General features: G+C 42.1%; 2 protein-coding genes across 6 annotated transcripts in view; one reads left to right on the top strand and one right to left on the bottom strand.

The window, feature by feature from the left end:
- vsnl1a (visinin-like 1a) overlaps positions 1 to 5,026 on the bottom strand; it is a 44,609-nt gene extending 39,583 nt beyond the window's left edge. Inside the window, exon 1 of the mRNA XM_085133926.1 lies at positions 4,778 to 5,026. The gene's annotated coding sequence lies outside the window, so the exon portion shown is untranslated. The remainder of the gene's footprint in view (positions 1 to 4,777) is intronic.
- Positions 5,027 to 5,086: 60 nt separating this feature from the next.
- Positions 5,087 to 15,537, top strand: LOC146501246 (uncharacterized). Of its 5 annotated transcripts, none has more exons than XM_085133895.1 (6): positions 5,087 to 5,193; positions 6,781 to 6,820; positions 7,088 to 10,112; positions 13,239 to 13,382; positions 13,871 to 13,951; positions 14,861 to 15,537. In XM_085133895.1, the coding sequence occupies exons 3-6, from the start codon at positions 7,109 to 7,111 to the stop codon at positions 14,977 to 14,979; spliced, it is 3,348 nt and encodes a 1,115-aa protein (XP_084990021.1). In that variant the 5' UTR covers positions 5,087 to 5,193; positions 6,781 to 6,820; positions 7,088 to 7,108; the 3' UTR covers positions 14,980 to 15,537. The 5 variants fall into 5 exon arrangements, with proteins under 5 accessions (XP_084990021.1, XP_084990020.1, XP_084990019.1 ...); XM_085133894.1 differs by lacking the exon at positions 5,087 to 5,193 and adding an exon at positions 5,212 to 5,413; XM_085133893.1 differs by lacking the exon at positions 5,087 to 5,193 and adding an exon at positions 5,212 to 5,457.
- Positions 15,538 to 15,857: the final 320 nt, after the last annotated feature.

Below are 15,857 nucleotides of genomic sequence, written 5' to 3'. Positions count from 1 at the left end.
CAGGATGCTGCTTTCGAGCTTGGAATCTCTGCTCATGACCAGCCGTCAGCTTCAATGTGACGCACAACAAGTAAACGGCTGCTGTGGACACAGCGTTACACTAACTATGTATTCTGCATGTTTACTGTGTGTATATGATGTTTAACAGCAAGCTGTGAACGAACGAAAAGTTTCATGAGTCTGTGCACACGTAGTGAAATTACTCTACAGTAAATACACCAGTTTAACATTAACACTGTGGGCTGGCCTGCACGCCTGAGTGAACTCTGCAACTGTTAGCTAGCTAGCGCTGGTATCAACTTTAACACCAATGTTGTATCCTTCTACTGCTGGCCTAAAACCTTTGTGCTAAGATAACAAGTGCTCATCGTGTAGAGTAATTTACACTTAACGACTTTCACGAGTCCAGTTTAGTTGTACTAGAGCCTGACTGACTTATCAGCAGGTCAACATTAACAACAGGCTGTTGATAAGACCTGTTTGCTGATCACTCATCAGTGTCAGAATATATAACGGTCGATAAATGAAAATTAAACAGTAAAGAAGAGAAAGGAGAAACACCCTTCAACCATATTAGGTGTTGACGTTGCACAGTTTGTCCAGCAGGGGGCACTCTGCAAATACACAGTTAGCTATAAACAGTTGGTCAGTTTACCTGAAAATAGTTACTAATTAGAACTAATAATCCTAATATTAGTTAGGATTATTAAAATAAGAAGAAAATAATCCTATTACTTTAATGATTACTTATTTTCAAAACTAATTAGTTACTTTATTCCTTAGTTACTTTTTAAAAACATGATCAGAAGAAAAACAGATCAATCACCTGATATCAGTCAGACTCTAAGCCACACATACCACGAACACATATCCACTCAAACAGCTGCCTCGTGACAGAAAAAGAAATGAAGCTCAAACTGTTCAAAGAAAAACAAACAAACAGAAAAACTGCTTTTAGAAAATGTACTAAAGATTTTGTTTAATGTTTCCAGTTTTACTTTGTATCTGGCTTTTCAGGGAGCCAAGAACTTCAGAAAAACCCTGATATCACAGCAGCCCAACAGATGCAACAGATGCAACAGATGCAGTACACCGGACGCATCCCAACACTACTGTGTGCTGCTCACTGAGGGAGGAGCTGCGTCAGCACTGCAGCGTCATCAGTGTGTTCATAATTTGTTTTAATCATCTTCATTCATTCAAACCAACAAATGAACCAGACGCTCAGATACATGGATATTATTGGAGCTAATCATCACCTGAGCTTTGGGACATAAAGCTACAGCAGAATAACATCTCCCTGATTACACCAGCCATGACCTGTAAATGCAGACGTACTTGGCTCGTAGTTATAACACAGATTAAACAACCTGAACACTCAAAAATGTTCAGTTAAAAACAAACCTTGCAGAAAAGCACGCCTGTGTTACTGTGACCTGCATCCTAAATGCTTTTAGCTCGTTCTGTAAAGAAGACGAAGCTGAACAGTTTCCTCATTCATAACTCAGCCTGTGATCCTTCCACTGTGCTTTCAATGTGAGGATCCACTAAGCTGGCTTTCTAAGATTTTTGGCAGCAATTATTCAACAGAAGTGAATCAGCCACACAGCTACGGCGCTGCTATGTTATGAAATAAGGCTCCTTTGTGAAAATGTGTTTTAATTACAAATGAGAAAAGAAAAAAGGAAACATCAGCACATGGCTGATTAAAAAAGTTTAAAATAACGACGTTGGCGTTTGTACAAGTGCTCGGGCATTTGGCTCATATTGCAGATAATCTACGCTCGGCTCTGTATGATGTCACTGAGAGCAGATAGCACTAATATGGCCGTTCTAAGGAAACAAGCCCCTCCCACCTGCTGTTCAAGCTTTCTGTTTATGAGGCGCATAAATAAATATTCGGAACTGTGACTCATACAAAGCAATTTTTAGAGTAAAAATATGTAGAAACGAGCGTCCCTTTGAGGTGAGTACCACAGGCTCGATGTGAAACATGTAAACGAGCGTTTGCCTGTAACGGGCAGCAGCAGGTTAAAACTCCTCAGTGTTGCAGTGAAACTGAGGAGCCTGAGTGCAGAAGGACGCAGCTGCAGCAGGAGGCCACCGTGTCCTGGAAGAGATGTGAGCAGAAGACGGTCTCACTTACTGTCAGTGCATACGTGAGTGACTGTGTGACAGAGAGACAAAGTAAATGCATTTGTATTTATAAAGCACGTGTGCATGTACGGAGGCATTACTCATGTGTTTAGGAGCGCAAGTCTGTCACAGACGCTCGCTGATTGAGAATGAATTGAGTGCACTTTGCATCCCAAAGATAATGGAGCTCATAAACATTTGAGGAACATCTCAAGGCGCCCTGAGCACAGTAAGAGCAAGCAGCAGCATATGCAGTGCTGCGGCAGCGCACGCTCAAAACCTCCAGGGACCGAATGATAAAAGACACAAACATCTTCTGCGCTACTTCATGGTGATTCTGCTCTAAAACATTCAAAACCTGCTTAACAAGAGCGTCGCATCACAATGCAAGTGAACAAGGGCTGAATCTGCATCTGCAGTGTGTGCCAGCGTGCTGCTAGGATCCAGCTTTACAGCACACGGTGCCATAGCTGAGCCTTCAGGAGGGGAGGGTACGCGAAATTCATGGGTTCAGCTTCACGGGCGGCTCTTGAGTTTCTGACTGTAATTTTTACTGAAAGAGTTGAGACACTTAAATGTTGTGTAACATCAGAAAAAACGGACTTTAAAGTCAGCAGAACGATGTTCAGCTTTAACAACACTGGGACGGGAGACGTCCTTTATAGGAACCAGACAAGCTCGGTGCTCACAGTTTAACAGTTTGATGCATATGCTGGTGCAGTAAGACCATTCACAGCATTAACTCCATGTGTAGTTCGAGTTAACACATAGATCTCAGAAATATAATTGATATATTATCATTGCCAACAGCTTTTTAGAATTTTTTCTTCTGGCAAACATGTCGACAGCTTCTCGTCCCACACCGAGCGCACACACACACACACACACTGCTACACCCTCAGTTGGACTTATAAATGAATATCGTGTTTATATAAGAGAAAGCAATGATATCCTTTCTCGAGGAGTAAAAATGACAAGTCACACATCGTCTTGATACCTCCCACCATCTCGCTTCATATAAAACCTGCACAGCCTTTAAAGTGACGCGTGAGGCAACACGGCACGATTTCAAAACCTATTCAACCTACACATTTTTTAAAAGCGTTTTTTTCTGACACATTTCATTTATGTCTGCAGCGAATGAATTGAGTGACGTATTTATCGGCTGTATCAAAGCAACCCACATGGTCTGTGTATCTGAAAACATTGCTGTTCCACTGACTGTCATTCTTGCGAGCTGCCTACGAGCTCGGTAACTCCCTGTCACCTTCCTCGTTGTTGATGTTTACTGAATCGCAATAAAATGAGAAATGGAATCAAAAGTATCTTTTTACATGAACGTCGCCTCTCGGCTAACAAATGCAATAATGACTGAACTCGTTTCCATCCTTACTTTGTTACACTGTCAACACCAGAGAGACGGCGCACTGCAAGAAATGGGATGAAGGCAAGGAAAGCAATCAGGGAGGTGACTGGAGACTTAGGGTGTACAACCCCCCCAAAGAAATACGCCTGATGGCACTTAGTCATATGCACTGTAATGTATTGAGGCTGTTAATCACATCTACAAAGGGCCAAGGGGGGCAGCTAGTGCATCATCAGCCAGTGGTTTGTTTTAGCAAGAGAGTTGAGTGGGGCTGAGTCTGGGACGAGGGGTCACTCTGCAGTGCGATGCAGAGCAGAGCGCCATGCTGACTCCAAACCTGAGTCATAGCCCTTTGTCTCACAGTCCACTGAGGGTTCAACAGATAGTAATTACACATCATGTAATTACACATCAGCACACAGGTATGGTCTGACACACCAGACCTGCTCCAGAGCTCTGTGGGCTGTTACATAACACTATCCCTTTGCCATCATTTGCCAACATGGATGACCTTGAGAGGCGGGCAGAGTCCGGGCTGAGACAGCAAGGATGGGAACAAAGCAATCTGAGGCTTTAATTTGGGCAAATATTACAGGAGAGATTAATGTGTGTCTGTAGAAGGGGGGGGGGGCAACAATGATTGGATGGGGCTGGTGGATGTGGTCATGCAAGATTGATTTGCAAAAGAAAAAAAACAACAACCAGGCGCTTCCCACTGAGGATGATTGGGGTTAAGGACACACACCACACCCCCGTCTTCTTCTTGCACACACACACACACACACACCCTTGCGCAACATCAGCACCAGTGACAAACTACAGCACATCACACCACACGGTGCCATGTCATAGCAGCCCACCCCACGCAAGTCACAAGTACAAATCGTCAAATTTCACACAGTCCACTGTTACACAGAACAGCCTCTCTCTCCTCACTTTTGTTGTTAAATCCACAAGCCTTGTGTGTGTGTGTGTGTGTGTGTGTGTGTGTGCGCGCGCGCGCGCGTAAGCAGCAAGAGTAAACCCAGGTAAGAAACAACAGTGTTTATCTAATGCAGATGTACTGATATATATATTTGTGTGTGTCCTTATTAAAATGGACTTCAACCACAATACATCGATACATTAGCCTTATGATACCGAAAGGATGACGCACTGAGTTACATCATGCTGATATAAATATAAATAAATATAAACTGAGATGATGCCGAGCAGTACAATAATAATTAGATTTTCATGCATCTGTCAAGATTTTACGCAAAGCCTTCATCCTACCTTGCGAGAGTGTGGAGTCAACGAGTGTGGAGTCCGGTGTGTTGTCTGGAGTGGTCCAAAAGAAAGAAAAAGAAAGAAAACACCTGCGAGTACGGGAAACAGCAAGAAATGCTCTTCTGTCGAGCTGAAGATTAGCGGTGCCTTTTGGGTTGTTGGATTTATTTAATTTTAGTTTAATGCTGGGGAGAAGTCGGGCTTTTACAGAGAGGAAGCTGTGCAGGTCCGTAGGATGATGCTGCGCAACACAAACTGCTGCTGATGTGCTGAGAGGAGGAGACAGATACTGAGAGAGCGCGCAGTGTGCGTCTGCCTCGCTCCCGCTGCCAGCCTGTGGCTGTGGATCACCGATACAGACAATAAAGGCAGCGAGGAGCAGACAAACACCAGCGTTTGTGTCCCCAATAATATTTTGTGAAGTAATACAAACCTTTCTTTGCCTTCCAGTGTCAGAAATACATATTTCAATGAGCGGTTGTGTTAAAGAGCAGAGGCTAATATCGATGGTGTTGACTTATGTTAGCTAAAGCCTGAGTTACGTCATATTAATCAGCCCTGTTAGTTTCGCGCCAAATGTGGGACATCAGTTAGCCAGCGATTGTAAATACAGCAGCCTGGTGAAAAGCTTTCCTTCAGAAGGTAACAAACGTGGGGCAAAAAACTTAACTTACAGCATCTAGAGAGTAAGTGATCATTATAGCTTACAGTGTAAAACAAAGTCGCAGTCTGTTTTCTTTCATTATTATACCAATATAACGAACTAAGCTAGTGAGAAGCCAGCTAGCTTACATCTATAAAGCAGCTATACCTAACATACAAAAACCAAGTTACACTATTACAAGTGACTTTAAAGAGTAATTTAGGGATCTCTGAAGAGGCAGGCACTTTGTATGAACTGTTAGTTCTGTTGCAATGGCTAGAAAGTAAAGGCTAAATGAAGGCTAACAGCTAGCAAACCTAAGTCTCTTTTTACCTTTGCTAGCTACAGGAGACTACCTTGTTATAGTAGCATGGGTACAATAAGGAAATATTCCATCGTGTGGTGAGCAGTCTCATGGCATTTTTTAGTTTTTTGATCATTGTTCACGACAGTGGTCATTAACATCTACACATGTTTTCTGTCTTTGGAGAATTTCTTTTGTGGTTGTTTCACTAAGCCAGCTACAAGCTACACCTACAGCAGCTGTCATGAAGCTCCTGGTGCATAGTTTTGTGCTGATGTTAATGGAGCTTTACAGAAAATTGAGTCAGCAGAGCTTTAGTGACCTTGACACACTATACACCTCAGCAGCCCTGCTCCAAGTTTACCTGGTGTGCCATTTGTGGCTGAACTGCTGTGGTGTCTAAATGCTTTGAGTTTGGATTAATTCTACTCACAGCTGATTGGAATATCTAGGTGGGCAGAAATTTCACAAACTGGCTTGTTGCAATGATGATATTCTATTACAGTAGCATACCTGAAATCATTGAGCTCTGATCTCATCGATCCATTCTTTAAAAAATGATTATAAAGGCAGACTGCACGGTTATGTGCTTGGTTTTATACACCTGTTTCAATGGGACTGAAAAACACACGAATTCAAACGTTAAGGGATGTGACCCAATGCTCTCCATATAGTGTATATATATCATGTAGTAGACCGTTACAGTATTTATGTGTGACAGGATATGCCAGGCACCCTGTTGTCCTGAAATTCTTCCTTCTGTCTTTTGTTTTAGAAGCACAAATCATGAAATGAATGCTGACTGACTTCCACTCAGCTGTTTCAGTTTTAGGTTATAGGGTCAGTTGAATGCTGTGGGAGCTGATGTAAAAAATGCTAATAAAACTTGTTAATATGTTATTTGATCAGTCAAAATATCTTATAAAAAGAGGCTTATCATGCTCATTGTACACAAAGTACTGGTACTGAGGTGTATAGTGTGTAAACGTCAGTGGTATGGTCAGAAACCACATCAGTACTTGATACTAGAATAACACAATATTATCTTTTGTTTCTTTAAAGGATTGTTGAGGGATTACTTCCATGTGATTGGAGTCATAAGGTGAGATGCTGCACGTGCTGCTGTGTAATGAAATGTGCACTCTTGTACATGATGAAGTAGCTCATTGTTCACCAGCATTGTTATAATGATGCCTTTGTAATCCAGCCTCTGCACTGTGGTTTTCCTTCCTAAAAATGTTATTTGTCAGCAGTAAGTTTTGTATTAGCAACATTCTGGACATGATTGCTTATTTGACGAGTAACACTCGGATTTGAGCTGTGTAGCTGCCAGATGCAGAGCTCACACTGTGGTGGGCTTTTTTTTTAGGTTTTATAATTCGATGAGAACATGAAAGTCCCACAAGATGATGACATCTCACAAACAGAGAGGGAGCTCACGTCACCACCCTCCCCAAAACGATCCAGACCTGAGTGTAGAGTGATGAATGACCACAGTGGCTTAAGCAGCTTCGACTTTCCAGAGCTTTTGACATTTAGGAAAACTAATCATTCCCCATCATCAGCAAGTACCCTGCAGAAAATCGAAGGCCTGATTAGCACATTTGAATGTTTGGAAGATGAGAAATCTCAGGAGCGACCACAAGACACTAAGTCTGACGTCAGTCCTAATACTGAGGTGACTTCATACAATAAGAGTACACACATGGAATCATCTAAAGTGTGTTTTATTCCCACTGAGAGCTACCTACTCCTGGGGAAAGAGGAGCAGCTTCCAGCTACTGAAACAGACAAACTCAGCTTTTACCAGTCGGATGATACAGATGGTTCATTAGGAGAGTCTGCCACCATAGCCAGTACTAACACATCCAGTCATTCTGATGGCAGGCTACCAGGGACATCCCTTAAAGATCAAACCCCTGGTGGTTGCTGTCCTTCCACTGGAAATGAAAAATATGGGAGACAGGTACAAAAAAATGTCAATGAAATGCAGACGAGAAATGAAGAGGTCAGATGTCAGCCTAATTGTACTAATAAAGAATCAGTCTGTGACGTAGGTTACTGTAGCACAAGGAGCCAATTTGCTGAAGTTGTAGAGATGACTCAGAAGAGGACTGAACCTGAGTTTAATGGGTATATTGTTTTCACTAAGGAAGAGAGTGAGAGTAAGAGATCTTCCAGTGATTATGCAGATTCTAAACCACTCTGTTCAGACCCTGTAGAAGAGCCCTCTGGGAACTTGGTAGAAGCTGGGAAAAAGGAAAAAAGTGATTCAGGATTACAGTTCTGTGAGAAGGAAAATGTTTCTGTCTGTGATGGGAAAACAGAAGGCCAAGTTAATAAGAAAGCCCTCATCCTTTTTGCTGCTGTATGCGGTGAAGGATCAATTCTTTCTCATGATGTGATGTTAGAAAGAAATCCTGCAAATGAGAGCGCGGATCTCGATGTTGATGACCTCTGTGGGGAAAAAAGAGCGGATGGTGCTTGCAAGATAATAGCCAAAGCTCAGAGTGAAACAGCTGATCACACAACAGTGACTACGTTGCCGGCTAGAATCAGTCAAGAGCCGGCTGAAGGAGATAATGATGAAGGCCCTTTCCATGTAATTGATCCTGCGATCTGTAGTGAAACTGACAGGGAAGCTGAAGAAAACGGCTGTAACTCAGCAAGCGCTGCAGGTCCCAAATTATCTCCATCAGTAGAAGTCGACAAGATGGAAATGCCTCTTCCACTCCATTCCCACATGAGGACATCAGAAAAGGTTTCATGTCCCGACTGGACAGAGTGCTTTAATAATGAAAGCAGGACATGGCATCAGGAGGGTGCAAACGATGACTTCTGTCAGGCAGGACTACAGTCTTCTTCCGTCACCACCAATGAAACGCACAAGACTTTCATTGAATGTGACTGTCAATGGAAATCCAGGTTCAGCAGGAGCCCTACAAAGCCTCTCCCTCCTGGGGATCATGCAATACATGGAAGCCACGGTTCCATGGGACATGAGTTCAAAGAGCAGAGTCGCTCCAGCTGTTTTTCTGTCAGGCTTGACCCCCTGGAGACGTCAGAAGTCGAACATTCACAGAGAGAAATTGACAGCGTGGACATGACAGCTGTGATAAAAGAAAGCAAAGAAATCTTCTGTTTTGGGAAAGAATTGGAAATGAATGAATATATGAACCCGAAGAGGACAGTGGAGGAAAAACCGCTACTGCAGAATGGACAGCACAAGGATAACACAACTGAACTACTTACTTGTGATTGCAAGGCTGAATGCAGTGAGGGTGAAGCACATGAATGGGACAGTGAATTAAAGCTCACTGAAACTGAACAAAGAAGCAAGCTCGAGCGTTTGTCTGACCAACCATTCAGTGCTGATATTTCCATGACAGAAGTTGGAGACGAAATGAAAACTGATGGGCCTGAAGACTCAGCAACACTGGTGCAATCTGAGGATTATGTTCAGTGGCAAAATGACCACAAAGCAGACGTGACTCAACTGTCATCTGGTGATGGCGCTGATGAATGGACAGAGTGGAGCACATTGCCCTTGGGAAGCGAAGATGGACAAGAACACAAGCTTAGTTGTGTCTCTGATTGCCAAGACAAAGCTGAAAATAAAGCTGACTCTTCAGCCTTCAGCTTTTCTTCAACAAGCGATGCAGTCGTACCGTGTCAGGGCAATTTAAGCCATTCACAGAAGGCTCACAGTAATCCCACTTCCATAAACTGCATTGACAGATTTTCCCCATTGCCATCTGCTTTCTGTAACCTAGTGCCGGAGGGGTTTGACACTTTCGAAAAGATCCAACTCTCACTAGATGATGATGACGCCACTGGAGTGGGCAACATCCCTGTCCTCGTCAGCTCGCCTGGGCAGCTGCTATACCACTTTATGTCAGTGGCAGAAAGCAACATGCATGAGAGGATACCAGAAGAGGAGGAGTGTACCACTGAGAACATGGAAAACAGGCTTCTTAGCAGTGATTCTGCCTGTAATGAACTCCCAAACTTCATCTTAGGAGCAGATGCCATTGCTCTCGAATGGCCCGAGCGAGAGCCTAACTGTGAATCGGTCTGTGATTCCTCTGAGCACATTCAGGATGAATTAAACCCAGAGTTAATGTCCCCTACTGTTTCCGCTGAGAGTGACAGCCCTGCCTCTGGTGTGAACAGCTGTGCTGAGTTTGAAATGAAAAACCAGTTCGACTCGGTCCTGAAAGAGCTGAATTTGTTTTTTGAGATCAGTAGAAGTGACTTTGAAAGCGACTGCAAAGCAAACTTCGTCTCACCTGAGCAGTGCACTGACAGAACTAAAGTCTTGGAAGGCAGCGCTTCAGAACGGACAGAGCGTCTCACCAGTCCAGACGTGGGACGCCACAGAGGCGCCGCATCAGGTAGTTATACGTAGGATAGAAACACACACAGTAATACTGACAGCAGTAAGCACCACAGGCGTTTCCATTGACCGTTCAAATAAGATACTTCAGCTGCACAGTTTAAACTAGGGTTGTTAAAAATACTAATCAGGGCTCGCAAAATTTCAAAATCCCTGGTAGCCCTTCGGGCAGGGACTCTTCAGTTTTTGGTAGCCCAAAATAAATTTAAGTAGCCCGAATAAAAAAGAGAGCAAATTTTTGATTGATGTTTTGTTTCTTGTTTTGTTTCCTTTACATTATTATACATTAAAGTATAATATTGTAAAGGAAACAAAACATTAATCAAAAAATTGTTGAAACACAAATTACAACATTGTCTAAAAAGTACAATCATCAACTCAAATATTTGGTTCTAATTGAACAGAAATTTCTATGAACGTGTAAGAACTGTGTAGGACATGAATCAGTCTGTGTCAGATCCTGAATCTGAAATTTCCACTGAAGTCACGGGTAAGAGGCAAGTGGAGCCAAGATCGAGGCCGTTTGCTTTTTGAAGTTTGCAAAGACTGCTAAATTGTGCCAGTGGTAGTTCACTCTTTGCAACATAGTAGCTGTTCTATTTGCAATTGGTGTTTGTTCTGGGAAAGATATTGCAAATTGAGCAATAATGCATTTCTTGCATTTCTCATGGGTTCTAATAGGGGCCTTTCTTAAAATGACTGGTCCCAGTAACAAAGGCGCTTGTCGACTCAGAAATCGAGGGAAAACCAACAACACACCCGGCAGAACATTATGTTATTTACACGGCTGCACATAAGTGGTCCGCATGTGCGCATTCGCTGTCAAAATAAAAGACGCGCACCAGATAAGAAGTTGCAGCGCGCGTTTGTGTCCATATAAAAGGCTGTTTTTGTCCTAGAGTGGGATTTTCACGGCACATTCTGCACCACATCTCTGTGCGTTCATCATTTGTTTGAAGCCAGCTCACCTCCTGCAACCACTTGTCCGAGAATACGCGCTTCTTTTGTGGTTCGGACTCCTTCTGACATTTCTTTGGAGGTGGAGGAACACCAAAGTAATTGCTTAAAGGAGCTTCTTCGACATCTTTAAGAGTTATAAACAAATGTCTGTCCTCTCCAGAAAATCATATGTACGCAAACAACTTCTTATCTTGTGCGTGTTTTTTTATTTTGACAGCGAATGCGCACCTGCGGACCACTTATGTGCCGCCCTGGTTATTTAGCTCGTCATATTGCAGCCACAGAAATTCTTTTGTCCATGAAACCATAAAGCTGCACTTTCTTTTTGCCTTATAGTCTGATTTGTCATAACTTTTCCGTTTTGTGGTAAGCTTTTCTTTGGCTGTCACTTCTTCATGCTCACCTGTCTTATTTGGCTCAGCAGAACTAAAATATATATCCTGCTGCTTTTACACACGCACTCACATAACGCTCAGCGATTCTCTGCGCGATCAAACTCTCACATGTTTAAGCTGCGGGAGATTTCACTTGTCATGTTTGCATAGTAAGCTAACGATTGATAAGACGATGTCAGAGGAATTGGTGCGCAAATTATTGTCACTCACCAATCAGTGCTGTCGCTCTCTATACATAGTTCACGCGATTGCAAAGTGAAAGCAAAAAACAAGCGCAAATTCAAACGCAATTTCAATATGTCACACATTGACAGTGGCTCACCGATGCCAATGACATAATTACCCAGCTACATTTCCAAAAGAATGCAAAAGCATTGACATATATTTTTCCTTCCTACGATAGGCCGACGGGCAGGGCAGAGATAGATTTTGGTAGCTCGACTGGAAAAATCGCTAGCCCCGGGATGTCGGGCTAGCGATTTTGCGAGCCCTGCTAATACTTAAGCTCTAATCAATACTTAAAATTCTATTTAAGTGTATGCATTAATTTGCAACTGCATCAATACCAGCAGTGCTGCCTGCACCTCCTCCAGTTGACCTAACTTCACCCAGACAGGCACACGGCACTTCCTGTTACTGACTTTCAAAACACTGAAAAACACTTTGTGAAGTATTACAGAGGTCAGTAAAGTTCCTGTTACTACAACGTTAACCTTACGAGTGCATACTTTAATGTCACCCACTGAACTGTTAGCAGTTAAATAACCACATTAGTCATCTCATGTTATTAAAGGACCACCTCACAGCTGTGGTTAATAATAAGAGCCCCTTAGTTGTTTTTCAAGTGACGAGTAGTTTCCTGGGTATCGGTGTTACGTTTGAAGTTCTAGTACTGTGACAGCCCTCATGTACACTGTCCTTATTTAGATGTCCAAACCAAAGCTAGCATGCTGAGACGAATAAATCATCAGTGAATAGTTTGCAGAAATACACGTATTTGTTTCTCATGACTAACAGAGATGATAAGACTCTGTGGTCAGACTGTGCACATGATAGCATTAATTATTGTACCTTCGTTTTTATGTAATGTTACAAAAAGATGTAAAAGCAACCAAATAAAAACTCCAAAGCGAAATAAAATCCAAAACAATTTGTTAAACTTGGTTCATGATATAAGTGCAAGAACCTGAAAAATTGATAAAAGACAAGCAAATTTTACTTTTACTCCATTTAATTTAAATCATCCCAGCTGTTATATCAAAAACTAAAAACTAATATCTTTTACGTTTGGGTCAGATTGACCCCAGGAATCAAAAGCTTCCAAAGATGTCTGTCATATCATTTAAGCAAATAAGGGAAATTAAATTATATTTTTAAAGTAGCTGGTACTTGATATGCAAAATAGTTAACATTATCAAAAATAACAAGTAGAACTGACTCACATGGAAGAAAAAGTTTGATGAACTTCAGCTGTTTCAGTCCAGCGTCTGAAAAATGAAGCAAAGGTTCTCAGTCATCCTTCCTAAAGTTACTTTCAACAGGTAAAGGTGACAGCGGTCAAGAGGCTTCCTAACAGTGCTTTATAAACCAATGGATGACTTTCATCATGTATATATGTCCATAATCCACTGTATATAACTATTTATTGGTTCACTTAGGAGCTCAACTGATTCTTCTTGGATATCCTGATAATTCTGCCAGTTTGTTCTGATTTTGACTGCTCAGTGGAAAAATATATTGTTTTCTGTTTATTGTTTTCACATTTTTAGATGATGTTGCCGAGGACCACAGCCTGGACATGTGTGAAGGTGATCCGGTGGTTTCTCGGACTGCTGTCAGTAGTGACGGAGAGCAGGAAGTGCCTCTTAGCGGACACCTGTGCCGGGAAGCTTCTGTTGCAGAGAAACACAGAGGTTCACAGTTGATTTAATTCAATATTTCTGCCTCTGTTAAAAAGAAATAAACAACAAAGATGAATATATTTCTGAAGAAAAGGAGCAACAAAGTGTCTCTGTGATTAACATAAATGACATGGTTGAAAACATCAGAAGGAAAAATGACAGGCTTGAAAAAAACATTTCATGAGAGTTGTTTAATTAGAGTTAAGTGCTTTTTTATTCCATTGTTTTCAGTTAACACTGTTTTTACAGAGCAGCGGGTGATTAAAAGGTCAGCTGGGTTAATTCACTGTGGAAATATAATTACTTTTATTGATTTGTCATTTCAACCTGGCGCAGCGTACTCTCATTAATATTCCCTCCCCTTCCACAATATGCTGCGGTGGAACGATAACGCGCTCCACAAATGCAGAAACATGGGCTGATGGGTAAACAGAGCAGCAAATACAGTAGGACAGAATTAGCGAGTGCTTCTTCTCTGCCTGTCAATATGCTGCTTTCAGAGCCCCGGGAGATGGAGCACAAACAGGAAGTGTGGTCTCCATCCTCTATGTGTTTGACTCTCATGGAACAACTGAGCCACAGTGAGTTATATGTAAAGGCTGAGCTTGTACTTAAAAACATCTCATGGATAAAACACTTGGGATGGGATTCATATTTTTTCCAGGATTTAAAGAGGGGCCAGAGGGGAATAGTGTAGCTCGTTCAGTAATATTTTAGACTAATCGCTTTGTCAAAAATAGACATTTGAACAGAATGAGTTTGTCCTGCATTTATAACCCCAAGTGTGCCTCTGAGTGTTTAACAGGAGAGGACTCTTACCACCTGCCTTTCTGGAGATGCAATGTTTTCTCCTTTTCTATATGCAGGACAGAATAACAGCAGCGCTACTCTGTCATGTTAATCTTTTCAGTGTTAGTATATGAAGTGTGTGGCTCTTATTTTTGCTGTGTATAATACTGCAAACACGCACACAGTGTCATCTCAGGTTGATGATTGTGGCCAACATTAGCAGCACTTGGGGAAGCAGCCTGTTTTCTTGCATTTTAATGTCCACATGCATCTGCAGAATGTGGTTGTGTAGTTATATGCCAATTTACTTTAACACATGCAGCTGTCACATGTCTTTCATTTCACCTAATTTGTTTAATTCAAAGACAGAGAGGCACAGCTAATGTAGGATAGCCAGGTAGTAACGCCTACAGGTAAATGTCTTTGCATGCTAATCAAATACTATCTGTTTTACTGATTAGTATTTCTGGTGCCAGCAACGCAGGCAGAGAACATTAAATGTCTTGTTGACTTGTCACACACACACACACACCTCTCTGGAGCCACAGAGAAACAGGAAGGTGCAGGAAAGCTGGTTAGGAGTGATTGAACTTATATATAGAGAGCAGAATGTTTAGTAGGAAATGGACTGCATATAGTGTCACTCTCTGAGACAGAAGTCACATGAGTGAGGATGTGTTTATGGTGTGTGTTGTGTGCAGGAGCGCCTGAGCAGCCCAGGAGACTAGAGCCGCTGAAAACATGTGCACGGCCGATCCGGGTTGGACTTTCAAAGAGAGCCAAGACCAAACACCTGCACCGGCCCCGCCCCTACAAGTGAACGTTGGACATGCAATCAAGGGTGAGGTGTGTGAGTGTAAACGACCTCGTTTGAAGCTTTGTGATGCAGTGTTCACGACCTCGAGGGTTATTATCGGATTTACAGCGTTCCTGTTTTTTCTTCTGCATCAAGTCGCTGTTATTTTTTCCTGAGTGTTTGAGGTTTCCGTACATTTTAGTTCCCCCGTTATCCAAAGATGTTTGGGTCCATAAAATATCCTGACAAGGATCCGTTCTCCATATTGTCCAAGCCAGAAAAATATTCAGGTTTTTAATGGCAAAACATTTAGATCTTTATGTATTTATTTACTGTATTTATCGGCTTCTTTCTAGCTGACAGTGTGGGTGTGTTATCTTTGCATTCTGCTGTTACTGTTGTCCTGAGCTGGTCTCCTGTTAGCTGGAGTTCAGTACTGAAGCTGCTTTATTTATTCAAATATGTTATTTATTCAAATATGTTTCTGATGTCCACACTATGCATGGCTGTATCTGCAGTTTTCCTTGTTTTAATGTTATTCCATCATTAGTTTCCTGCAGTGTTATTAAAAACTTGATCAGATTGTTGCTTTTCTTGCGTTACATTCTTTACGTTGACTTTTTCTCAGCAGCTGGGCGACTGTAGCGTCCTCAAGCAGCTTTCAGACAAACTATTGAAGCACAAAATACCAGCAAATATTCATGAAATGACTACAAATTTACTCGACTCGTGTATTTAAAACCTTCTAGTGTTAAAACGATGTAAGCTCCTCTTTCAGAACTGAGCTAGTGCATCGATCTGAACTCTGAGTCAGCAGTGGTTATGCTGGCTGCAGGCAGTGGAAGGGACACCTCAGTTTAAGTTGTAGCAACAGTATCAGAAGTGCTTTTAAGGTTTGCATG

This window comes from Neolamprologus multifasciatus, chromosome 15 (genome assembly GCF_963576455.1).
Source record: "Neolamprologus multifasciatus chromosome 15, fNeoMul1.2, whole genome shotgun sequence".
NCBI lineage: Eukaryota > Metazoa > Chordata > Actinopteri > Cichliformes > Cichlidae > Neolamprologus > Neolamprologus multifasciatus.
Note: the sequence above shows the minus strand (reverse complement) of the source record. Positions and strands in the feature narration are given on the sequence as shown.